The sequence below is a fragment of the Medicago truncatula genome, chromosome 6 (assembly GCF_003473485.1).
Source record: "Medicago truncatula cultivar Jemalong A17 chromosome 6, MtrunA17r5.0-ANR, whole genome shotgun sequence".
Classification (NCBI taxonomy): Eukaryota; Viridiplantae; Streptophyta; class Magnoliopsida; order Fabales; family Fabaceae; genus Medicago; species Medicago truncatula.
Window position 1 is genome coordinate 10,847,766 of NC_053047.1, and position 27,314 is coordinate 10,875,079.

General features: G+C 30.8%; 3 protein-coding genes across 3 annotated transcripts; all 3 read right to left on the reverse strand.

The window, feature by feature from the left end:
* Positions 1 to 396: 396 nt before the first annotated feature.
* LOC25495876 (protein FLOWERING LOCUS T) lies at positions 397 to 2,111 on the reverse strand. The gene is made up of 4 exons (XM_013596135.2): positions 1,911 to 2,111; positions 1,418 to 1,479; positions 1,229 to 1,269; positions 397 to 653 (listed from the first exon to the last, which is right to left on the reverse strand). The coding sequence occupies exons 1-4, from the start codon at positions 2,109 to 2,111 to the stop codon at positions 430 to 432; spliced, it is 528 nt and encodes a 175-aa protein (XP_013451589.1). The 3' UTR covers positions 397 to 429.
* A 7,434-nt stretch (positions 2,112 to 9,545) lies between these two features.
* LOC25495878 (xyloglucan endotransglucosylase/hydrolase protein A) lies at positions 9,546 to 12,510 on the reverse strand. Its single transcript, XM_013596136.3, has 4 exons — positions 12,277 to 12,510; positions 11,326 to 11,426; positions 10,911 to 11,104; positions 9,546 to 10,364 (listed from the first exon to the last, which is right to left on the reverse strand). Exons 1-4 carry the CDS (start codon positions 12,461 to 12,463, stop codon positions 9,965 to 9,967), a joined length of 882 nt encoding a protein of 293 aa, XP_013451590.1. The 5' UTR covers positions 12,464 to 12,510; the 3' UTR covers positions 9,546 to 9,964.
* Positions 12,511 to 21,653: 9,143 nt separating this feature from the next.
* Positions 21,654 to 26,699, reverse strand: LOC25495879 (OVARIAN TUMOR DOMAIN-containing deubiquitinating enzyme 12). The gene is made up of 10 exons (XM_013596137.3): positions 26,513 to 26,699; positions 25,351 to 25,597; positions 24,766 to 24,839; positions 23,853 to 23,907; positions 23,691 to 23,765; positions 23,192 to 23,265; positions 23,023 to 23,071; positions 22,594 to 22,678; positions 22,139 to 22,195; positions 21,654 to 22,056 (listed from the first exon to the last, which is right to left on the reverse strand). Exons 2-10 carry the CDS (start codon positions 25,525 to 25,527, stop codon positions 22,010 to 22,012), a joined length of 693 nt encoding a protein of 230 aa, XP_013451591.1. The 5' UTR covers positions 25,528 to 25,597; positions 26,513 to 26,699; the 3' UTR covers positions 21,654 to 22,009.
* Between the last annotated feature and the right edge of the window lie 615 nt (positions 26,700 to 27,314).

Sequence of the window (27,314 nt, forward strand, 5' to 3'; positions counted from 1 at the left end):
AGAAAGTGTGGTTTATCATTGTTTATATGTTCTTTTTTTTAGTTGGAATTTTATGTTGTTGTTTATATGTAGAGACCTTTAATTTTTTGATCCCTAAGGAATAGCATGATAGATGATCCTATAACATTTCAATCACCCAAGAATACTTAATGAGATAAATGAGATGCACAAAGTTTGAATTCAACCCTAAAAATATATTAGTGTTAAATATCTTCATGGAGAGTTTTACCATTCACTATAATCATATTTGTATCGAAAGATTAAGTTTTACAGTTGCGCAAGAGGATACTCACCGGTTCACACAAAAATAAATATTACACTGCAAGTACATGTTATAATATATAGAACATTTTATAAGCATTTGAATTTTACAACTTTATTTATAGAAATGTCGAATTTTTTTTTATGCAATAAGATAGTCAATCATCATCATAACCTTCTTCCACCAGAGCCATGTTCCCTTTGAATGTTAAAATAAGCAGCAGCAACTGGCAATCCCAAATTGTAAAGTTCTGCAAATTCTCTAGTGTTGAAATTCTGTCGCCAACCTGGAGCATAAACCGTCTCTCTACCAAGTTGACGAAAAATCACAAAGACGATGCGATGAATTCCCATCGAAGGTCGTGGACTCTCATAAGGGACCACTTCATGACCTGTGAAAATAATCATCAATCATATGTGTGATTTTAGAAGTAATTATAAAAAGCTAATTAATTTTTTTTAATGATTTAACGATCGTGATTGGCTGGCAGTGTTATGAATCGAATCCTACAATAAATTGTCATTAGCATGTATTAGGGTTTATAATAGGTTTCAATTGAGCATCAACCATCATCTCTGAATTTGTTCCTATTAGGATTAGTATATATCATAGTTATTATATTATTATGAACCCTAATATATGAAGCTTAATTATTTCAGAAGACTAAGGTTAGGTGTATAATTGAAGTTTTAAATTGTGGTAACGGAGTCTGAATTATGAGATTTTCACAGTTGTGATGGCATGCATATGTCATATTTATCCCATCACATTTTTACCACATAGATATCTAAGAAGATAATTTAGAAACTATTATAACAAAGTGATAAAATGATTTGATATGATTAGATGCATGTGTAAGTTTTTTTTTTTTTTTTTTAAGAACATATAATCCAATTTAGTTTTTAGAATAATTCAAAGCTTAACATTCATCCCAAACAAAATAAATAAATGGATGAACAAACATACCAAAAGTAGGTCCAGTAGTTGCAGGAATATCAGTCACCAACCTGATGTTAAGAAGAAAAAAAAAACTGAATTTTAAAACCAGTAAATCTTCTTAGAAATGTTATTTGCTTTATGTATAAGCCATAAGCATATACTCAAAGCTTATTTGCTTTATGTATTTTCAAAGCTTATAATATTTTTGTTGCTCACCAATGAAGATACTCCCTCAAATTTGGGTTACTAGGGCTAGGTGCATCTGGATCCACCATGATCTATAATGAAATAAATGAATTCAAATAGGGTTCAAGTAGAACAATTACTAGAAAATTGAACTGTTAATTAAAATCAATGTGTAAAATAAAACATCTGTCTCTAAATTTAGTGACAAGAATTCGAGATAGATTTATTTTGTCTGTCTGTAACTTTTGCAGAAAAATCAAGGGCTTAAAATAGAAAATTCATCATTAAATTTAGTGACAAGAATTTGAGATAGATTTATTTTGTCTATCCATGAATTTTGTTGCTGTATATATTTACTAGCATATGTAAATGACACAAAAATAAAACATTTAGTGACAAAAGAATTTTAATTTTGTTTTGTCTTTCTATGATTTCCATTGCTAATTCAATTTTTTTTTTTTTTTTTTTTTGTTTATTTATACACATACAACAAATTCAGTTAGTGGGACATAATTTCAGTTACCAGAGTATAGAAGTTTCTAAGATCATCTCCACCAACACTAACTCTTGGTTGATTGACAACTTGAGAAGGTTTGAATTCACAGCCATTGTTAAGTTCTTTACCATTGTAGGAAACTCTTATAGGAATAGAACTTTGAAAGGGGACCAATACATCACCAATTACACCTCCAACAACAAGAGGGTCTCTACTACTACCACTCATAACTAGTGGAAATTGAGTACAATTGCACTAGCTCTATTACAAACTAGGTTTTAGTCACATACTCGTGTTTTTGGTTATAATATTCATACCCTAGAGGTGGCTATTTATATACTTGATTTAGGGAATATAATGTCACTTGTCAAATCAAAGTATACGGAAATAGTTGGACCAATGATAAAATAAGACCACGTGAAGGGATGATCATGGTATCATCTTGCACTTGCATATTTGATAAACTCAATTGATTGAAATCCTCTTTTACATCTGAAAGATATTTTCCTCCGTAACAAAATATAAGTAAAAAAATAAAATATCTAATAGAAAACTTGGATCACATAGTTAACTTTTTTTTTGTTTGTTTGGATTTTAAGAGATTAGTTTTAAGTTTTACTTTATATTCGCTTATCACAAGTTATGTTATGAATGACATTGTTTAAGTTTATTCATTTTTTAACCTTAGAAAAAAATCATTTCAATTATGTTTCGTGAAATATTACTAGTTGAGACACTTTGACCCACTTTTTGGTGGATAGGAAAGGGCATAGCCCAAACGCCAAACCTATATATATATATATAGTTTGTTATCCCTAAAAAAATATAGTTTATAGCATTATATTAATATATTCTATAATTATATAAATATTGTATTTTTTTACGAAATATATAAATAAATATATTTATTTACAAACTTTTTTTTTTGAAGGAGGAAGGAATATTTATTTACAAACTTGTCTACCAAAAAAATTAAAAAAGACTGATTTATTTACCCTTCTCTTAATTAAATTTTATCATTTTATCGTTCCTTGTAAAAAAAAACAAAAAGGGACACATTAGTACCCATCTTAACATTAGTCATAATATTTAAGATAAATCTTGCGAGCTCCAACCAATTTCTATTCCCAAGAACAAATATCAATCTCCACTTTAATAAAAAAATGAACATCAAACTCCAACGTCACTAACTTATTCCATGCACATTAGCATACTTTGATAGAAAATTCAAGTATCAATTGGCCACAAAAAAAAATCAATGTTGTATCTTTTAATTGGCTCTTGATAAAGTGATTTTTAGACTAGAATAATGTGTTCTACCCACATTATGTGTGATTGAAAGTGTATTTTTCATTTGAAATTAAAAATACTTTTACAATTTCCAACGTGGCATTTAGGATACACAAATCAATTAATTTATATATCATACATAAAGGCATTTAAAGGCATTTTTTACCATTGATAAAATAGTTTAATAGTCAATATTGAAGAAGGGGTAATTTCTATAGTGGGCTTGGTGTTATATTATACGTATTTGCAACTAGGATGTTAAAAAATAATAAAATTGTATTTATGAATTTATGATAAAAAAAAAATATTTATTATGTTGTAGAAACGAATGAATTTTTTTTTCAATTTTTTTCTACAAAAATGATAGCCGATCTTAAAATACATTTTGCTAAATATTAATTAAAAACTATTACTTAAGGAATCCTTCAGAAAAAACTATTACTTAAGGAATGAATATTTTTGAAAGATTATATTTAGTATTCATATAAATTAAAAATAAAATATAATTGGAAATTTAATAAATTTGAATATTTACTAAAAAATAATATTAATTAAGGACTGAGAAAGAATGAAAAATATATTGATATTAATATAATTTAAAATTTCAATGTCATTTATCTATAAAAAAATTAATATATTTTCATTAAATATTGAAAACAATTATTAACTTAAAGACTGAGTGCTTATAAAAAAAAAATTTAGTTAACGATTATGGATATAAAAAAATTAAAAGGCTATTAAATTGGGGATTATGAGGTTTTTTTTTGTAGAGGCGATTATCATTGCGAACAAAATACATTTCGTATGCATTTCGTTCCACTTCAGTTTGAGAAGTGATAGAAGGGCTTTGAATCGTCCCGTGAGCATAACTTAGTTGGTAGAACAATGCATTATTATATGCAGGGGTCGGGGTTCGAACCCCGGACACCCGAATTCTAGCCACTAGGCTACCTGACAAAAAAAAAAAAAAAAAAGAAGGCTTTGAATCATCAATATTGATATAAGTGATAGAAAGGCTTTCGTATACATTTCGTTCCACTAAAATGCACTCTAATGAAAAGTGTTTAAATAGGTCTCACTAACTTTACATCGTTATACAAAAGTAATTTAATTATTAAATTATAAATTACCTCATAAAATATTATTTCTTTTGAAAGTGAGACCAACATGTACATATTTTATTACTTCTTTTAAACGTGTGACACATTAGTTGCTCAGAAGAGATAATGATCCTTGTTAAATAAGGACCTACATTGGAGATGTTCTTAAGTATGTGAATAAAGGTTCGATTTTTGACTCATTTTTATGAAGAAAAAAGATATGGTTGGAGGGAGAGAACTCACATTGTTTGCCTCGTAGGTTCGCCGACAAAGACTAGTTGTTAGGATTGTATTTTGTGATTGGCCACATTTTGTTAAAACAGGTGTTCTAGCAAGATGTTGGACAAGATGTCCTAACATGTTGGTACGACATTGTAGCGTACCTTGTTTCGCTTTCTTGAAAGATTTGTTTTTAAGTGTGAGATCTCTGAAGATTCTATGAAGATATGATTCACGTAGAGTGTTGTCCAAGAAGTGTGTGTTTCCAGAAGCAGCAAAGGTCGGTTTGAAGATATGTCGTGTTTTCTATAATGGATGTTAAAACATTTAAGGAAACAATAAATATATGCTTCCGGAATATTGTGTTGAAGACCATATTGGATCAGTTGTGTGTTTAGCCCGAATTGCTCATCAAGCCCATGCTTTTCTCAAACTATATAAAGGAAAACGCTAAACCTAAGAAGATAACTGAAGTTGCATTTCGTGAAAGTGTCAATTAGGATTTTAGTCTGTCCATTCTTGTTTGTGAGCCACTCTTGTATCACCTTGATGCTAGAGTTGGACTGATAGTTGAGTTGTAATTGTGAATCACTCATAAGCTTTTAAGTAAGAATAGATTCTGTTGATTGGAGTGTGTCTCCATATTGTTTGTATTTGTTGTAATCACAGATTGTGTGATTGAGAGGAAGTTAGATAAGATCTTATATCTTGGGGTCTCTTAGATAGAAATATCAGGGGTAGTGATTTGATGCGAAGGCAAGTAAATCAGATGTTATTTACATAGGACTTCAAACTAATACTATTATAGTGGTTTTCCTTCCTGGCTTGAATTGCCCCCAAATGTAGGTGACGTTGCACTAAACTGGGTTAACTAATACCTTGTGTCATTTACTTTCTGCAATTTACTTTAAGTTGTTAATTGTTATTTGTGTTGTTACGATATCTTAACATTACATTCGACATTCCTAATGTCTTGACATCGTTTACAACATCTATTTTCTACGTGCCAGAATTTTCATTGGTCACTCTAAGTGATAGTGAAAACTTTGTACTACCATCATGGTAATAAACATAAACTTTGTATATTTTTTCAAATAAATAAAAATTATGACTATTAAATATTTTGTTTTTAATGAATCAGAACTATAAGGGGTAAAATAATTTAACCTTACTCATAATATTTAACATTATTGGGTCAACTTGTAATATAATATAAATAAAAGTAGGTTAAGGGTTGTACTGCTATACACATTACTGGTAAACTGTCTACGATGGGTAAAATAATTTTGTTTCTATGACTTGTGTATTTTAAACATCATCTAAATAAAACGATGTTAATGTTTGATTGACCAATATTTATGCAATCTTTCACCAATTTTGTATTGGTCTCAAACAAACAATACACTATATATAAGAACATTAAAGAAACATCAAAATTGATACTTCCTCCATTATATATTGCTTGATGCTTAAGATTGATGTAAGCAAATTGAAAAAAATTTAATTACTATATTTAGATTAGAATATCTCAATTTTACCCTCTTAAGGATTGATGTACACTAGAAGAAGAAAACAAGATATGATTTTTATGAGCGATTTTACTAAGAGAAATGATATGTGTACAACTATTTTATGACAACTCTCTCTCTCTCTCATACTCTCATTGCGTTACCACTCTCTCTTTCTCTATTGTTTTGATTTTTGTGTCAATACCTATATTTCTTTGTATATCTTTGATTGTCTTATAAATTATCACAAAATAATTGTTTAAATAACACACGCATTTGTCGGTTGATACTCCAACCCATTGTACTAAAAGGTGTTCAAAAGTTATAAACTTTGATGACATGAAATAGGACTGTTACACCAATTTGAGAACGCAATGAATTGAGTTTGATGTCTAGTCTCCATAGTCCTTCCACCACTTTTTCAAATTGGTTCTTACAATGAGAATGTGACATTATTTGAAGTTCTCACTGAAAATCCATTTCTAGCTTTATGAAGATGTTCAATGTGACATATGAGGTTTTGTCGAATATTGAGAATGAATATACAACTCCTCCACGATATGATGCAAATATATACTATGATTTTATAACTTCTTTTGAATATGTTCTAGTATGTAAACACAAGATAATTATAATATGTGAACTACTTAGTGGAAATACCTTCGAAGGAATTTCAAGAATACTCTGAAAATGACTAAAGAAAAATATAATATTTTTCCTATAATGAATATAAAATTTATTTTTCTGCCCTCAATGTGTGGAAAAACTTATGTTCAAAAGTGATTCCTCTAGTACTCTAATGATTTTCAACAACTCTTCTTTAGTTCTGATTTTGCTTAGAAATCAATGGCATAATGCTTGTAGTCTAGGGGTTCAGGTTATTTCTTCACATATATTTCGAGAAGGCAACTGTTGCGTTGATAAGTTGGTAAATATGGGTCATTTGATTCAGGGTATTGTTTGGTTGATAAGTAATTCAAGTGCCAAATTGGCCACACAAAAATCAATGTCATATCTAGTTGTAATTGACTCTTTATAAAGTGATTTTTAAACTAAAATAATTTTTCTACTTTATATCCAAGAAAGAGTTTCAATGTCAACCACCACCTTTTCAACATTTGCTACTCCTCTAAAAATAATGGTACTCCTCATTTTCCAATGCTTTAAATCGTGACCAACCATATAAGATATGTCATCTTTTTCACCTTCTTGTTCATTACTAATTTCATGAATTTAAGAAAGTGTAGTGTTGGGCTATTGCATTAATAATGTTTTCACTTGTCACATTTAGCCCAATGTAACACACATGATAAGGAATGAGGATCAATGATAATACTTCTAATGTAGAGTGTAGATCTTGTGGGTAATTTGTTACTTAGAAACCTCCATCTAAACATTGAAATTGACATGGAAACAAAGAAATAGATTAGACATTGAAGTTAGTTGATGATTATGTTGCATTGAATCCTAAATAATATTTGCATTATAATAGAGTCATTATATAACGTGATATAGATGTTGATTGTTTTTTTTTTTTTTGTCAGGTAGTCTAGTGGCTAGAATTCATCTTATAACGTGAATAAGTGGGGTGTTCGGGGTTCGAACCCCGGCCTCTGCATATAATAATGCATTGTCCTACCAACTGAGCTATACTCACGGGACAGATGTTGATTGTTTATATTGGTGCTAGTTAGATATTTTTGATTATTTATGTTATAAGTGCTAGTTGATATGTGAAATGTTAAATAAATTATTAAAGTTAATTTTTTGATTAAGTTATTTTCATAATATTGCATGAGCTCCTATTATGCATGTTATGCTTTCATTATGTGTTTGAAATGTGATTCTCACCGTACATAAAAAAGATTCTCAAAGTCCTTAGATTCTAGGTTTGTCATGCTTTGAACAAGTAAATTAGAGTTTAAGGTAGTTTTCAATTAGAAAATTAAAATATTTTAACAATGATACTCTTTGTATTGAAGAATTGATAAAGTTTATTGTTGTATAATATATTAGTTTTTATTTTCCTCAAATATTTGCTAAAATAGTGTGCAACTTTTAAACATTTTTTCACATTTATAGGTAAATGGTGTCAAGCAAATTGCCTAAAAATTATTGAGGGATCAAAATCATAAGGCTTAAATATGACCAATTTGGGGTTGGCCCAGTTGTTGGCTTGAGATCTTGGAGTGTGCTCATGTCAAGGTCTCAGGTTCAATTCCCTATGGTGCCAATTTCGGTGGGCAAGTCCATACATAGCTTTGCTCTGACTTAAAACGGGGCCCCCCACAAGTGGGCGGTGGCATTGGTCCCCTCGGAGTAGTCGGTCCTTGGATTGGATACCGAGTTAAAAAAAAAAGCTTAAATATTTGTCCATGCAAATATGGATCACTTATGTTTTATTCAATGTAATTGTTAATCCTTTCAAAGAAACCTTTTAATTACTTATCACTTTTAATTTGGTCTCTAAACTCATTTTCTATTGATGTGGTGTCGTTTTGCTGACGTGTCCATGATGGCTAGGAGAGAATGATGACGACTCTTTAAAAATTGAACTAAATTAATGAACATATATTACTTGTTCAATGTTCATTCTATGTCAAAGGAGCTTCATTTTATTCACTCGTTATGCTCAAGCTCAAGACCTATTCTCCTCTCAACAATTGAAAGGTTTTGTTCTTTCATCTCGTTCTAGTTTCTACGTACTTATAACAAATTAGTAAAATTGAGTTTGAGGATAAAAAATTAGACCAAACCTTTAACTGTTTTATGAGATCATTAATTCATCTTTTTCCATTCATTTCAAATGAAAACACAACAAAATCTCATAGACTAAAGTTAATTCATTCATGGGTTAATAAGAAGAGGGATTCAAGAGTTAGATGAGATGACGAGGGATGAGAAGATGAATAATTCATAATGAATCCGGGGTTTTTGCATAATGAATTCGGGTTTCTAGGGATTTAAGACTTTGAGGGTCGAGGATGAAGACTTGATGAATAAGGGCATTTTCATCTATTCATATTGTTGGAACAAAATGTGTTTAACATTATTCTTTGAGAGTTTTTTATAAGTTTCCAGACCAAATTAAAAGAGATAAGTAATTGCAAGGGTTTGTTATAAAGGATTAGAAATTACATGGACCAAAACTCAAGAATTACTCTTTATCCAACACATTTTGCTCATTCACAATTGAAATTTCAAAAATACTCATACGTGCGTTAACTCACGCTGGTGTTAAACCTGCGTGACTTAACTCATGATGCGTGAGTTAAATCACGCATAGATTTACACTAGCGTGAGTTAACTCACGCAGGGGCATTATAGTTATTTCAGTTATGAATAATCTTTTTGATTGAGTAAAGAGCATAATTCAAACTTAAGTGACACCTATTTGCAAGGACAAATTATATATTTAAGCCAAATCCTATTGATTAAAACTAGAAAATCAAAAGTATACGCCAAAATACATATAGATAAAAAAAACTCGAAGAAATGAATTAAAGATAAAATGTTTAAGACCGAGAGACTCAACTCCTTCTTCTATTTCACAACTCTTTGATTAATTATATAGATCAAACAATTACATACAACAATAAGTGATATAAATTATTAACAATCACGTTGCTTCAACACACTAATGTGTGATGAAGAAAGTATACATTATAGTATAACTTTATGGGTATTGTTTTTGAATTGTGGTAGCAACTTAATCTCTTATACACTATTCACAACACATTTTTTTTATTGGTTGAGATTCATATATTTCTCACTAAATTTATGTGAGGTAGTTTAGTATTTCAATCAACATAAGAGTTTGCGTTGAAAAGTGTGTTTGAGAAAGTGTTGTTGACGGTTTCCATTAATTAATCAATATATGAAAATCTGAATTTTATCCCAATATAACACACATATGAAGAATGAATGAATATTCTCCATAATAGTATAGTATATGAAAGTGTAATTAAATATCTCTGTCTCTTGTACACTCCTGAGGAACTTGAGGGTAACGTTTACGATCATTGCAATAGTTATAAATTGTGTATTTTTGACGCACCCATCTTAGCCTTTGCCATTGAGCAACATCAAGGTCATGAAATTCAGGTTGATCCCACCATCTTTTTCCTTGTGTGTCACAAAATTTTGCATTCACAGAAGCTTCACACCCATCAATATGGAACCCTTTGTAAGAGGCTATGAAGGGTGCTTTGGACCAATCTGTTTTCTCTAAACCACCCCTTGTGGCCCAATCATCAGCATTCCATAAACTATTGTATATTTTCATTGGTTGGCTAAATGGGTATTTCACCCCTAACTGATTGATGTTCTTGAACACCCTTATTGGAATATCATCCACAAAGAAACTGCACATTCCATATTTAAGTTTTTATAAGAGAGAATATAGACTACAACTCAATATTGAAATATAAACAACAACAAAAATCATGTAAAAAGGTTTAAAATATAAATAAACAACAACTAATTTTTGTTTATTTACGTGTATTATTTCTTATATATCATTAAATTGTAACAAGCTTTTTATTTTATAGAACAATTTCCATTAAACGACAATTTAGAAAATAAAATTCATTACTTTTTACAATATTAAGAAAATCAAATAAAATTTTCTAAAGTTATTAATCAGTATAAAATTAAGGGTTAAGTGTTTTTGGTCCCTATAAATATATCCCTCTAAAATTTTCCTTCAACTTTTAATCCCTAAAACGAAAAGTTGGTATATTTGTAGGGACCAAAACATATTTAAATATTTAACCCTAAAATTAATTACTTTATTTATATTCAAAATAAAGTAACTATTTATAAGAGTTAACACATCAACATTTAGTTGGTAAAATTGTTATTGATTATGTGAATGATGAGATCATAGTGAAGAATTAATAAGTACTTACACAATTTGGAACATGTTCCACAACACAGAATATCTGTGATAAGCTTTTGTAGGATCAAACCAAAGATAAATTCTTTGTTCTCTATCTCCTTTGCCTCCTGTGAATACATTTGTTTGTAAAATGTATGGTTGACCTGTTCTGTTTCCTAAGAACTCAAAATCTATCTCATCATGTTCTGCAGTTTGGGAGGATAACTGCAATTTCCCAAAGTATAGTCAAAATAAATTAGGTGAAACAATAAAATAAGAGTTTAATTTTTATATAGATCAGTGTATAAAAAAAAAATACTATGATTAAAGTCAAATATGTTTAATAATTTGACGATTACGATTGAAAAATGATGTAATTTTTTTTATTGATGGTATATATAAATAAATCATAAAATAAAATAATACAGAAGAAATATTTGTCTTACATAGAAAGCAGTGACTGTTCCAGCTGAATCACCAGCTACCATTCTTATGTACATACTAAAGTGACCAAATAAATAAGACCCTTTGGATTGAAAGCCAGTACCTGTTATGTACAAAAATTGCATTAATATTAATAATAAATTAGGAAAATGAAAAGTATGAGTAAAAATCCTTTTAATTTTGCTAAGAAAATATAAAGAGTGTATACATTCATATTCTTAGAACTGGGGACAAGACATAATTAAGGTTTTATCTACCAAAAATCATAATAACAAAACTCTCTATTTTTGGGACCCTCTATTTATTTTGAAATAAAAATAAGTGGAGAGGATAACAATGACTGAAATATAAAAAGAGTATTGATAATTGAATATAAAAAATAAAATAAAAAGTCAACACCATATTTAACACCTTATAAAAGTACATTCCTTTATAAATGCTCATGTAAGAAAGAAAAAAAGTAGTAATAAAGATTAAATACAATTTTTGCCTACATATTTTGTCTCATTTAAAGTTTTTATTTTCCTATTTTTATATTTGCGATAAAGTTGATAACATTAGTTAAAGTGAGTTGTTAGGTGATAACCAACTTGGATACTGTAAATTTTAATAGATTGAAAATTAGTTGTTAAATAAGAATTGACCTAAATTGTATGACCAATATAATGGATTTAAAATAAAATAAGAAACTAAAGTCGTAATGAGTCAAAGTAGAGAAACTAAAAATGTAAATAATAAGCTGAGTTTGATAACGCAAGTTTCTGACCTAAGTAAGAACATTAAAATATTAAAAATTCTTTTGACGTTTGCCAATAAAAATGTAAATAAGTAAAAATAAAATCACATAGTGTTCGGTAGCGCCTCAAATAATTAAGAGCACCTCAACATAGAAAGCTATAAAAATAAATGTTATAATAACATTTCTTGAATTGAAAAAAAATAAAATAGCATACCAGTGGATTTATCAAGATTAAGCAGAATCTCAGAACCACCATTTAAGTATTTGATATGATCATAAGCCCAAGTAGGCACATAATTACGACCAAATGGAACATCAATAGGAGTCCTTGGATTTGCAGCAAAAGAAGCATATACAAATGATGACAACAAAATCAAACAATTCCACAAAGAAGAATTCATGATTTTATGTATGATTGTGTATTTTTTGATGATTTTGTGAATAAAATAAAGCAAAGTATATATAGGCATAAGATACTGTGTTGGACCACAAAGTCTTAAAAGAATGAGAGGCTGTAACACGCTCACTTGCAAGCTGGTTGTTGGTCATCAATCACATTCATGGTAAGATTAAATTTAAATGTGTGTCTGTATGATTTTAGTATAATTTTGTATCTTTAATCAGTTTGAAACAAAAATTGTTTTGGCTCCAAACTCATTATATTATACTGCAAATGATTAAAAAAAGAAGTTTGGATTAAAAAATTCAAACCAACGTGATTAGTTCAAGTGGATTAAGTTAGTCTCTTACCAAATAGAAAATTAACATTCAAATGTTTATGGAGAGATTTATTCATATTTAGAGTTCAACAACAATCGCTTTAACTTTTTTTTTTTTTTTTTAACATTCAATCTATTATTGTGTAAAAATAGAGGGTTTAACCATTTTATGCGAGGCCATTTCTGAAATGAAACCTAATAAAATAGTGTTGAAAAAAGTGGTAGAGTGAATATCATTAAAACTTTTCAGGTTCGTTTTCGCTGCTTGTTTGAATTATCATAAAATAATTTTTTAACTGTGGCGCAAATGTTTGATTTAGGGTGGGATGAAGGGGGGAGGCGTGAAAGTGGAGGCGGTGCCTATGGGCGTGGGAGGAGGAGTTGTTAGGGGAATCTAGGTTGTTATTACTAACTGTGGTGTTGCAGGTTAATGTTGATGATGTCTGGACTTGATTACTTGATCCAGGAGTGGGGTATACGGTTAGAGGGGCTTACCGCACTCTCACGAGAGGGACGCCTCTCAATCCTAATGCCCCTTTGGTGTATGCGGATCTTCTCCGGAGGAAAGATGTCCCCCTAAAGGTCTCGGTTTTTGCTTGAAGTCTCTTCCAGAATAGGTTACCGACGAAGGCGAATTTATTTCGAAGAGAGGTAATTCAGAATGATGCTCAACTTTGTGTCGATGGGTGTGGATCAATCGAATCATGCACTCATCTCTTCTTGGTATGCAGTTAATTTGGTAATGTTTGGCAGCTAGTTCGTAAGTGGCTAGGCGTTCATTCTGCAAATCCCTCAACCATGGTGGATCATTTCATTCAGTTTGGTACTTCAAGAGGTCTTGCAAAGTCACGGTGTTCTTTTATGCTTTTAATTTGGTTTACTAGTTCGTGGATTATTTGAAAGGAAAGGAATGCTAGACTTTTCCGAGCCAAAGAAAACACACCTTCTTGCTTCTGGAGAACATCATGCTTCTTTCTTATTCGTGGTATAAAGCTAAATTTGTAATTTATCATTATAAGTTTCATGATTGGTGCCAAAACCTGTTCTCATGTTTGGGAATAGGCTAACTATTATTATTACTATTGAAACATTGTTGTAGTTATTTGCTATCTCTTTTGCCACACCTTATGTTGGGGGAATAGTCAGCTGGTTTAATATATTTCATTTTTATTTCTTAAAAAAAACAAAAAAGAATATCATTAAAACTCGTCAAATAAATAAACCAATGGAGTTATCACATACTCAAGTATGTGATTTGATTATATTATGATATTCATTTACATATGAGTACGTCACTCAAGTATGGGACGCTCATGAGTTTCATCCAATCAGAGAATGAATGATAGAGAAAATGTTAGAAAGAATGTCCCTAACGCTTCTCGTAACATTATATATTGTAAAACAACACTAAAATCTCTTCCAATTAAGAAATTTAACATTTTGAGACACTTTTTTTTTTCTTTCTATTTAGACAAGATTATATGTGTTTCCTTAACTTAATTTCATATAATGATTTGGTATTTTATCTTTTATTTTTCACGTCATTTTTGTTCGTTTGCATATGGATTTTTGGTAGAACAACAACTAGTAACAGAAGATTAATTTTAAACAAAAGTAAAAGACAATGAACACATGATCTTTGTTAACACATGTTCGGCCAATGATGCTTACCTCTGCGATTATAGAACAATTATAGTTTCATTTGTATTACTGTGATAAATTAGGGTTTTAGTATTATAAGTAATATATATAGAACTACTACGATTCAGTTTATAATATTACCCATGAACCGTACCTCGCCCCTTGCCTTCTTTAGCGTCCTATATATATAAGCCATACTTTAACAATTTTCAAGTTTCAAATCTAATATTCATATGAAAACATGGGTGAAGAACCATACATTTGATTTGAAGAATGAGAGTTCCACAAGAAAATAAATAATCGATTTAAAACTTTAAAATTCATATACAAATAAACTGAAATGACCATAATAACGTGAAATTAAGTTATCTAAAATTAAGGCCCAAATAGAAAAATGACTAAATCGTTATATGATAGTAAGTTAAGGATCACGAAAGTAATTTTTCCTTTTCTTTTGCAGGCGAAGACATTTGTTTAAAAGCATGTATTTTTTAGTTGAGTAACTCAACTTATTTGAGCTAATAAACTAAAAGAAACTATTACCTCTCCTAAAAATAAAGTCTTGTAAAAGTTAAAACATCCAAATCCATGAGTGTGTGATTTTGTAGTGGTATGAATCATATTATTTGTAACTCTTTAGTAGGATACCATGATTTGTAGAGTGTTACAAAATTTAAAAGTGATTAACAATAGTTAGAATCTTTTCTTTCTTTTGTGTTAACCTCCGATTTTTAGAGAAAAGAGATCTGCTAATTTAGACTGTGATGAGAAGGTAAGTAAAGTCTACTAAAAAATAGTTTCTTTTAGGATATTGAATACATTTCTATAGACATAATATGAGTGCAAAACCAAGTTATTTCTTGAGCGTTTTTTTGTCAAAGATAATTAAAACCATTCCATGTGGCAGCATAAATTGGAAACAAATGTGATTCTTTAAGTTTGGAATAGCAAGTTTGAAGAAGGTACAAACATGCACACATGATTTGGTTAAGATAAACCATGTTTATATTTATTATCCAATGGGGGTTGAACAATAATTATAGGTATTATTGGATGGTATAGAATTGTTGGACCAAATCTGATTGGTTTTGTTCATATATAATCTCTAGGTATAGAGGGATCCAAAATATAAATGAAAGTTCGTATTTCATAATAACTTTCTAATTAAGTTTGACAATGACAGGAATTTTGCTTCTCCCCACCCTTGTAGTAGAGGCATAATCTCTAGATATTGGTCATAACGGGGCCGTTCTAGATAATTTGGAGGTTCGGTTGCAGACTTAATAATTTTCATTTAAAATTAATTAAAAAAAAAAATTCAGCACTATTTACAGTTATAGACAATTAAGTTGTAGTTAAATATATAAATAATGGTTCAAACATGACTTTTACCTACGGACAAATAGACCTTTACTTATGGACAATTCATAATTGACAACAAAATTGCTGTCTTCCAAACTTTTACCTACATAAAATGATATTTATTGACGGATTTAGTCCGTAGGTACAAATTGTTTTTCCTTTTTTAAAATTTTGAGACCCCTCTAGTGTGAGGCTTTGTACCAAGGGGCTGGTTGCGCTTGGCCTACCCTGGGTCATAATAATATACAAGTGTGGAGTACAAGGTATCTTCTAACTCGTATACAAATTAAAGTTCAAACACTTAAATAAAACGATCCAGTAAGATAACAAAAAAGTTTCCAAAGCTAATAAGAAAATCTATACCTATTTTTTCTTCATTCACTCAAGACAATCCATTTCCATAAGATTACTTTTATGTGTTCAACCATATCCATAAAATCGCCTCCGTCCAATAAAAATGATAATCCCATACCGATAAAAAATTATTCTCTTTGCTTAAAAACCTATGGATAGCTTACTATACTGAATTAGGTACTAGTATTGGTACCACGAACCAATGCGTATCAAAGCTCTGTACCCCTATATGTACCTAATTCTTCACATGTCGCATACGACGAACCTGTATCCATAACGCGTAGAAACAAATTATACAACTCCAAAAATTTTATACTCAACCCTCCTAAATTCTTCGGTGTAAATATTTGATCCTAACTCAACCAGCACATCTAGGAGGTGTTCAAATCCAAACCGATCGAAAATAAAATCGCAAACCGATCCAAAAAAATCAAAAACTGCAAAAAACCAAATACTTTTGGATGCATTCGGATGTTGTTTTGTAAAAACCGCTAGGATCATATCGGATTTCGGATCACTTTTCAAAACCGATCCAACCGCAAAAGTAAATATTAATACTTTTTTTTTTATTAGTATTATAGATTGCATTATTATGTTGCTCGTTGGTTTTTAATCTTATATATTTCACTAGTTTAATCTATATGATTACTACCTCATATGTTTAAAAAATAATCGATAATTTTCATAGTGTAATTTAAATTTTTTAATATATTTTGCATCAAACCTGTTATTTTACCGTGTGTATAATATAATATTAATAACAAAATTATATTCTTCAAAAAATGTAAATAAAAAAATATATACTTTGCATTTTGGATATCCAAAAACAGATCCAAATTAAACTGCATATATTTGGATCAGATCGGTCCGGATTTTTTAGAATAGTTGTCCAAACCGAACCACATCTAATTCTAGTTTAGATCGGATAACATTTTACCTCAAAACCAATTCAAACCGCACCACGAGCACCCCAAAGCACACCTTCTTATCATCCAAACTGTCAACCACATAGAAAAATTCTCTGAATAGTCATGAGTGACTTCAACAAAATGTCACACATCTATAATTTGAAATGGGGTAAAAAAAAATTGAAATGGGGTAAATTGAGAAAAATTAAATGGAGTAAAGATGGACCTCCGAAGGAGGAATGAAACAGAAGCAGAATGGACAAAAATGAAATTATCAATACATTTCTACCACCCATCGACAAATATTTGCCACACCAAGCAGATAATTTATTCTTGATATAGATTTAATTATAGGTTTTCAATGATTGATCTTCTTGGATTGGTTTCCACTAGAATCCCAAAAGAATTAAAAGGAATAAATCCCACAACATAGGATATGCTGTAATTATTTTCCTAGAATATTTCCCGTAAACATTTATGTCCAACATTTTAAGCTCCTCATTTCTTCGGCATTTTTTTTCCGATAAGTCAAGAGTGAGTTTAAACAAGAATGAGAGGCCGAGAAATCCCAACACCGTTGGGATCCTCAAAAAACCCCTACACGGCCACCCTTCGTTAATGAGAAAGCAATCTAATATGCTCGTTGCTTTACCACCTGAGCTAGACTATGAGAATTTTCACCCTCAACATTTCATTCGCCAAATCCATTTCAGAAATTGTACTTTGTGATTATCCCATTCTTTTTCTCTCGAGACTTTTGCTCATCGCGTTAAAATCGCCACAAATACACAATTCACCATCTTCATTCGAAATTTAAAAGACAAGAGTCATCCCATTATTTCCTCTTTCTTGGAAGATCACAAGGTGTTTTTATGATAAAAAAAAAGTAATTAAAAAAAACAATTTTTGTTACAATCTATAAATAGATTTATTTTTATTTTTATGTAAATAAAAAACAAATAAATTACTTTATTAATCGGTTATTTATTTTCTTGTTTTTTCTCTAATTTTTTCTTTCTCTTGTTATATATATCTCTACAATTGAATGGGTCAAAATAAGTAGCCTATTTTTATTCGAATATAATGAATGACTAAAGAGTAATGTTATTTGAACAATCATATGAGATAACTTTTGTGATAATTTCTTTTTTCTATCTTTTTATTGGTCAAAAACAACAGAGAGAGAAAAAGAAAAATAGAGAATAAGACGATAATGTGAGTATGAGAGAAAAATTTATCAAAAAATTATGAGAAAATTGTACAAATATCATTTCTCACGACTAAAATGGCATATTGATAAGGAAAATGAGAAGTTTAGATGTCTTATCCATGATTGTAGACTTAACACCTACACATACAAAGAACGTGCATTGTCTTCATATTGAGAATCAACAACACATGTGCTTTAATTTCATACCTGACAAAATAGACCACCAGCAAAACTATTTAGCAACTAGCTTATATCAACAATTAACAGTGGAAATGTCATGTCACTTTTTTTATCAATCAATCTTAGTAATCGAGTAGAACTTATCTTGATCACATCTTTTTCAGTACGAAGGTGCATGCCCATAGCACTTTCTATGGATTTCAAATTGAAAATCCATCGAGTAAATTATTAAATTGATCTTTGTCTTTATACCAAATTTTTAAACTGGTCTCTGACTCTATTAATAACTCAAAATGGTCTCTGTCTTTGTTAAATGTTTCTCATATTGGTCTCTGACTCTATTAGGTGTTTTGTATTTTAAGTCATTAAGGTACTAAATAAGATCCAAAAGACATTATGCCATTAACCACAAAATAATATCCAAAAGACATTGAGTCATTAATACTCAAAATACAAAACAACTAATATAGAGTCCGGGATCGATATAAGAAACATCTGACAAAGACATGGATCATTTTGATTTATTAATAGAGTTAGAAACCAATTTGAGAATATGGTACAAAGACGGAGACCAATTTAATAGTTTACTCAAAATTGATCTATTAAAAAAGTCAAAACAATTAAACTTCCAATAATAAGTAATAATATTTTCCATAATAAAAGTAATAATATTTGAACACTTCACTTACAAATATGTGTCCAATTGGTTTTTCTTAAATAAAATTTTAAAATATAAATCACTCTACCAATTATTGGGATGACAAATGATATATTTTGTACAGAGTAACTTGACAGTGACGGCGTAGGTTGTGGATATTGGATGAGATGGTAGGGGAGTGTAGTATTTTATTTCATGATATTTCTATGCAGCATAATGTTACAGATTATTGGCAGTGGAGGCTTGATCTTAATGGTGGTTATTCGGTTTGGGGGTGTATCAGTTGCTTACTACTCGGGATATGCACAATGTTGATGCTACTTCAGATTTAATACAGATTCCCTTGAAGGTTTCACTGTTTTACTTGGAGACTTCTTCGGAATAGGCTACCGTCAAAGGGTAATTTGGTGGCGCGCAACATTATCTCTCATGATGCTCAACTATGCATGACTGGGTTGCGCGTGGCGGTATTGAGACCGCTCAGCACTTGGTTATTTCTTGCTCCTGCTTCGCCTCTTTGTGGGGTTTAGTCCGGGCATGACCAGGCACATCAACGGCTAACCCATTTCATTTGCAGGAGCATTTTATCTAGTCTATTTATTCTTCAGGTGATTCGCGAGTTCGTCGCTCTTTAATGCAGCTTGTTTAGCTTTGTTGCCTGTGGGTTTTATGAAATGAAAGAGAAACAATAGAATTTTCAAGAACAAGGAAAGTACCATTCACCAGCCGTTAGATAAAGTAAAGTTACATTCTTTTAAGCGGATGAAGGTTAATAATATCAACGTTCGTCTAAATTTTCATATGTGGTGGTCGAGCTCGTTTGTTTGTCTGGGCATCGGTTAATTTGTGTTGGTATTAATCCGTTTCTAAACTGTTTGATTGTATACTTTTGAGGTCCTTTTTGGCACACCTTGTGCTAATGAGGAGCCTCCTTTGTTAGTAATACATTCCATTTTTGCTTGTTAAAAAAAATATATTTTGTATAGATGGTCCATTGTGAAAATATATTATTTTTAATCTATTTTCTTCTCCCACGTCTGATTTTTCAGTTCAATGACAATTATTTGTTTACAATTTTATTTAGTTCACGTAAAGTAAATGTTCAAATTTTGTTTTGAAAATAATATATAGAAATATCCTTAATAACATAGTGTTGGACTTCCAATAACATGGATTTCAGTACTCAATGATCCTCTCACAAGCATTAGGGGTAAAGGAAGAAGAGATTGCATCGACGCGATGCCACTAACTATACACAATGGTCTTTTGTGGACCATCTAAATTGATGGTCCGCTATAACCATTGCTAGGGAGTTTCCTAAATTGATGGTCCGCTATAACCATCGTTTGGGAGTCAAATCCCACATTTAATCGATTGATGAAACAATTTTCCCCATCGCCACATTACCGGAAAAAACTACATGTGTTTTCAAAAGTGTTCTTTTAGAAAACATTTTCTTAAAAATGTACTTTCGAACGACACAAAATTAATAGTTTTTTGTGTATACGAAGTGGTGTGAGAAGTGTTTCCCACAAATTGGACGTTGCATGAGCTTCGGAGATGTTTTCCGAACTCCATCCAATCAAGTATATAACTCATAGGTTTTTCAAAACACAGACGTCATCAGGATTTGGATCTTCTCCTACAAATTTTCTCTGCATCCCTCAACAACATTTTATTTATCTTTATCTCTCTCTTAAATATTCTCTCCAACAAATCATCTCATTTTCTTTCATGTTATTGTTCTTGGAGAGGGATGCGAGCAGGAGAGGATGCAACTCCGCTGTCCGAATTCGGATATCATTCTCAAAATAAGCTAATCTTCAATACTCCAGGAACAATATTGTAAATAATACACATAGGGGTGTTCAAAACTGAACCCAATAAAAAAACTGCAAATCAAACCAATCCAAACCGAAACCGCAAAAAACCGCACTTGGTTCGGATGAATTCAAATGACTTTTGCACTGAACCGCGCGGTTCGGTTCGATTTGCGGTTTGCATCTCAGCAACCGAACCAAACCAAACCAAACCGCAAGAATAATGAATAGTAGCCAAATTACGTAGCTCAAAGAATAATCTTTTTCGATTCAATTTTTCCATTGTTGCACCATCAGATTCGATTTTAATTCCTTTCCATCTCTTTCAATTCATTTCCAGTGATGAATTTGTTTCCTTTATTTCTCAATAATTTGTTTCATTCTTATATTTCTTCTTAATTTTACCTATTTTGATATAAGTTTTACCTAATATTTTATCATATAAACAACAAAATAAAATGTCTTATGTTTATTTTGTAACAAGTTGGCAATATTAGAGTTAATGTAATATTTTTTTATCTCGTGATAAACCGCACAAGCCGAACCAATCCAAGCCACGTTGGTTTGGTTTGGATGACTTTTTTAGAAATCAAGTGAACCAAACCAAACAGCATGCTTTTTTATCTCGCGGTTCGAATGACTTTTATGCTCAAAACCGAACCAAACCACACCGCGAACACCCCTAAATACACATACTAATACCCATTTCGAAGGGGGAAAAAATCAATACACGATTCGCTTCACAAAGTAAGTTTTTTAAAATAAAAAACTTATATACAAATCACAATGAGCTGCTCTATTCAATATAAGATAGGCATGATATAAACAAAATTTAAAAAAAAATTACCAAAGTATAATGTAAATAATAGTAAAGGGAAAAAATTATCGAACAAGTGATTTCTCCCGCGCCTGTTTGCTCCTATATCCACAATGACAATCTACTTCATCTTTGATACTTTGGAAAATATAGTTTCAAGTTTCAATTCTGGCAGTTTATCTTTCACTGAATATTGTATGCTTTGTATTCATATCTGAATACTAACATTTTAGATATTATATGCACCATGCAATGATCCAAACACGGCACTATATCTTCTAGAACAACCAATGTTTCCTCCTTGGTTTGTGTTGGATTGGTGCAGCTAAGTAAACACAAGATAATATATCAGTTAACTAATAATATGCTTATGCTTAATAGAGGATCGGTTTTAGTTGTGAACAAACCTCGAATATCGTAAAGTGAGTTGTAATGAACCTCGGACCAGAAACTCAACCACACTTCTGCATCATTACGAAAATAAAAGGAAACAAAGGAGTAAGAGAAATATTACTGTTGTAATATAAATGAGTAAATAGTCATTTTAGTCCTTAAATGTGTGTGGCGTTGTCACATAATCCTTAGATGTATCAAAACTACAAAAATATAGCTAAATACGTCTTTCGTTAGTCGGTTTGTTCTTCAAATGTGTTTTTTTTAAAAACAGCGCCACACAGAGACCGAAATAAATTTTACTCGCAAATAGGGATGCTTTTAAAATTTCGATATATTCAAAGACTAACAGCAACAGTTCATTCAACGAGGGGCCGAAACGACTTTTTGGGGCAAATGGTCTTTTTCATAATCACACAATTAAGACAGAATGAAGTTATGACAAGGTATAACAACGGTGAGGTCTTACCGCGCTGCGGTGCTTGGTACAGTGGCATAATTTCGATGAAACAAGTATCTCTGAATGATGTCAGAAGGCATATCTTAGCTGCAAACTACATTAAAAAATAAACAAGAAATGTTACGTGATATTTTGACATTAATACACAACAAATAACATCACATTATAATGAACATAATAAATCTCCTCTAAAAAAAAAACATAATAAACTTTAATTTTGTCAAGAAAAAAAAAAGCATATTTGAAAAAACATAACCTATCGCAAACTTTAATACAACACTAACCAAAATATTCTTTTTCAATGAGTAAGAAAATTCTGAAAGTAGAAAGAAAGAAAAAAAAAATTGAACTTTCTTCTCATAATTGAAAAGGAAAATTTAAATAGATAATAATTGGTAGCATCCAACCAAGAACCTGACTAAAAACAGTATTACGAACCTTATCAGAAGCTGCCTGTAAGGTAACATGGTCACCCCATTCTCCAGATCTGCACAAGGTCAAAGAGAAGGTGAATACTTGATGCAAATGCTACTAAAAGGTATCGAAAAATGCGATGGCTCATTTAATATATAATAGCTTAAGTGACGGTCAATTTGAAAGTACATACTTAGCCATTCTCTTGTAATATCGTTTGTACTTCATTGGTACATAGGATTCATATAAGGAACGGTGATCTTTAAGCTGGCACAGAGAAACATTGTTCAAATAAGCATATCTCATATTATCCATTTCCAATATTCAACAAGGTAAATAAATTTAAAATTGATCCACTCTTCTTGATCCACACCATATTTTTCTTCCCTAAATATTACAGTATTTAACTACATTTGTTGCATCTTTCAATTTTCTTCTCTAGCGGGATGTCTTTGATCAACAATAAAAAAACAAATTTCAGGTACTATAGAAGAAGAATTTTTTTTGCTTTTATCTCCAATCTTTTCTTTTGAATATGCACTCATAGACTCGGAACTCATTCATATATAAATTAGTACATTTGAATTTGACCAAGATAAATAATCACAAGCCAATAAAATAAGGTGTACTCATAGCCTGACAAATTTCACGGGCACTATCCATTGCACACGACCAAGATAAGCACAACTTACCTGTTTTACAATATCTTTACGGATATGCTTGTGGTGTTCAGGTGACCTGAACAGCTGGTCTGAAAGTGCACGGAACTGCAACGGATGTAGAATTATCAGTAAAAGTTAAAACTATATTAGGATAATGCTCATGCATTGTACACAATTGCAATAAAATCGCACCTGACAATTTCCATCTCCAGATACTCTAAGTTCACAAAGACCATAAACATTCAACCTAAAAGAGTGAAGATAAAATGGTTTAATATTCCGATAAAGAGTAAATCTTCAGCGAGGGTAGCTATATGACATTTTACTAGTTGAGCTTATCCTCGTTATTTCAAAAATCTAGGTTCATCTAAAAGGCCTTAATTTTGAGTTACTTGCTTAAGAGTTTCAGATCATGTATCCACTACATCATTAAATAATCCAAGTACTTAATGTAACAAGAAAAATTTCAGTAACATATCCTGATACAGAAAAGTCGTTGTTTGATTTGCCCGTATAATACTTCATTAACCATTTCTCTTACGACTTGTGAGACATCGCGAATTCCTATCTTTGCTTAATCCTTGAGCTTTGAAGAATACCATTATGTTTTTCTCGTCGAAAGTTTTTATGGCAGTTTTGTTATATCTTATTTTGTTAACCTCAACTGAGCCGTCTCCCAAAATTGAACACTAGAAGGAATTGCGTGCCTCTCCTCAAGTCACTTTCATACGAAGAACCAAGTTATATGCAGTGTTATCAATTGCGGATTGCGGAAAATAGCGGTTTGTTTAAATTCCGCAATGGAACAGTGCTATAGCCTCTATTCAGAATAATTTCTACTAAATAAGGCATTGAAGAACAATAGCGTTTTGTTCAAATTCCGCCATGCAATAGCGGTATAGCGTCGTTATTTAACAACACTAGTAATATGTGCTATTTGAAACGGAAAACTGAAGTTAATTTTACTTAATAAAAGTGCATCATTTCTTCTCATGATCATTACTATTAGTAGCTGTATTTCTACCACAAGGGCATAGACAATAACTTCAAGGTTTAGAATGTTCCTCACAAGAAATAGTAGATTCTACATAACAGAATGGCATACCTCTGTAGCAGACGCTGGTGATCCATACTGGCATCATTTATGGTGGGGATGAAGGTATTTATGCGGGGCACATGCTGTGATTTCAAGATCAAATCAGAAGAAAATAAGAAAAACAGAAATAGTGAAAATTCCAAATATCCCTCCCGCGCCTTTTCAGAAAAGGGATGTGCGATTGTTCACCCAAAAAATCTACTTTTCTATGAGATCGGTTAATGGTGGGGCGGGATAACCCGTATGGTCATCCCTACTATTGGGTGAAAGCACATAAACAACTAGTCATTCATACACTTTCTCATGTAAGATAGCTCAGGCTAAAACTGCGGATACATCCACCTAATCTTGTTGTAAAATTTAATTTTTATTTAGAATAGCAAGGCAAGGATTAAATTCTAGAGCACGAACTTACATGGAAGTGCATAAATAATTTTATATCTAACATGAAAAATACATTATTGGTTTTATCGCGAGTGATTTAAAAAGAAGAAACAAAAACTGGTAGTTGCACACTTGCACTATTAAACCATAAAACAGATCAAATTTTACTGTTAAACTGTGGAGCATAACAGAAAAAGCAGGGATTCTTACCGGAACAGGTGCCAAGTTCGAAAGACGCCGACCAACTGCCCCATCTAAATTGGCATACTCTTCCGATAGCACAAGAGCAATCATCTGATCATCGTCAACATCCTGCTGACTACTAAGCGAAGTTGAAGTTGAACTCGAACTTTCACCCCAATTTTGAGCCTGTCGTCCATTCATCATTTCCAGAACTTAAAACTTCTTGCGTCTTCAACCTAAACGAAAACCTCAACACAATCCACAGCCAATAAACCTACAACAATTGCAAAAACATAGTATCAACAAAAAAGATGGAATCCGTTCACACTCTTCAAATTTTCCTAACAAGTAACAAATTTTTAACATTATTAATCGTAAAATTCTAATAACCATGAGGTGTGTCAGCTTAGTGGTAAGAGCTTGACTTTGTCACCTCGACGGACAGAGTTCAAATCCTATATGGGACAGTTGTAATATGGTAGTCACCGTTACCGTTATTAATAATAATAATCTATGAAGCACATACACTGGACACAACACAATCAAGACATGTCTCATAGACACCCGATAATAATTTCAGAAAATGGCATAATTCAATGTAATCGCATTTGTCGGTGTCTGAGACATGTTGGACACCAGACACGAAGTGCTGGAGCTACAGAGATAATAATTTCCCAATCCAAGGTATTTTTCTTGTAAAAAAAAATAAGATTTTCAAAATTAAAAACAAAAAACCTAAAATTCTAATAGTACAATCAAATAAGAAATACACAAACATAATGTACACAAAAACCCTTAAAATTCACGATTATAAAGAAAATCAAGATCAAAATTCAAAACCTCTGCAAGAATCACACAAAAACCCTTCAAAATTCAATCAAATTATTATAAAATTAACACAAAATCAATGTTAATAATAAAATTAAAATTCACAAAATTGTTCTTGATATATACCAAATCAATGTTAGAAATTGATCATAAATTGATGAAATTTAATTAATAAGAAGAAATTTTTCAATCCAAAATCAGATCGTAAATTCTAATCACAAAACCCAGAATACATAAATAATTGAAAAAAATAAAAATAAAATGATGGGTCATATTAAAAGTCAAATTTTGAAAAAGAAAATAACAAATTTAATTTAATTTATATATCAATAATTAAGAAATATGAAGAAGAAAAAAAAACCTGTGAGCGATTGTGTTGGGATTTTGAATGAATGGGTGTGATGAAGAAGGAATGAATGAATGAATGAATGAGTAAAGTTGTTTGTGAAAATTGAAATGAATTAAATTTTATAAGGTAAGGTTTTCAATTTGGTGTTATTTTTGGAAAAGGTTTGGTTAAGGTTTGATGGAAGAAGACACGTTATTAGTTGTTGGTAGTTATTTATTGCTTCCATACACACATAACAAAAAAGAATAATATTATAATTTAAAAAATCTATATACTACTATGAATATGATGCCCATAAATCTAAAAAAAAAAATTATCATGCCCATAAATGTCAAAAGAGAATCTTACTAAAATAAAACCAAAGTTGATTGACCTCTAGTTGCAAGAAGCTCCTTATAACAACGTATCTAGGAATATCAGATTCGATTTTTAGGGGAACAACGTTTGGCCAGTGCGCATATCTCTATGCATGAGTCGGATTAGTCACCCATTATTGATAGGTCGGAAACCGGTACGAAAGAAAAAAAAATAAACCCAATAACACTTGTATAACTATAAGATGTTAAAATTTATTTAGACTTGCTAAAAAAAATTATTTAGACTTAGTTAAAGTTTTTTAGATTTGAATTAATAGTTTTGTCATATATTTCGATCATATCTAGTTTGAGAGATTAATTCATTAAGTTATGTGTAAAGATATCTGTTTTAACAAAAAAATATAAAATAAGAATACTAAGATGAGATGATAAAAGATTTGTTTCAATTTAACAAGATGTTTGAGATTTGAATGACATCATTAAATTTCTTGGTGGAG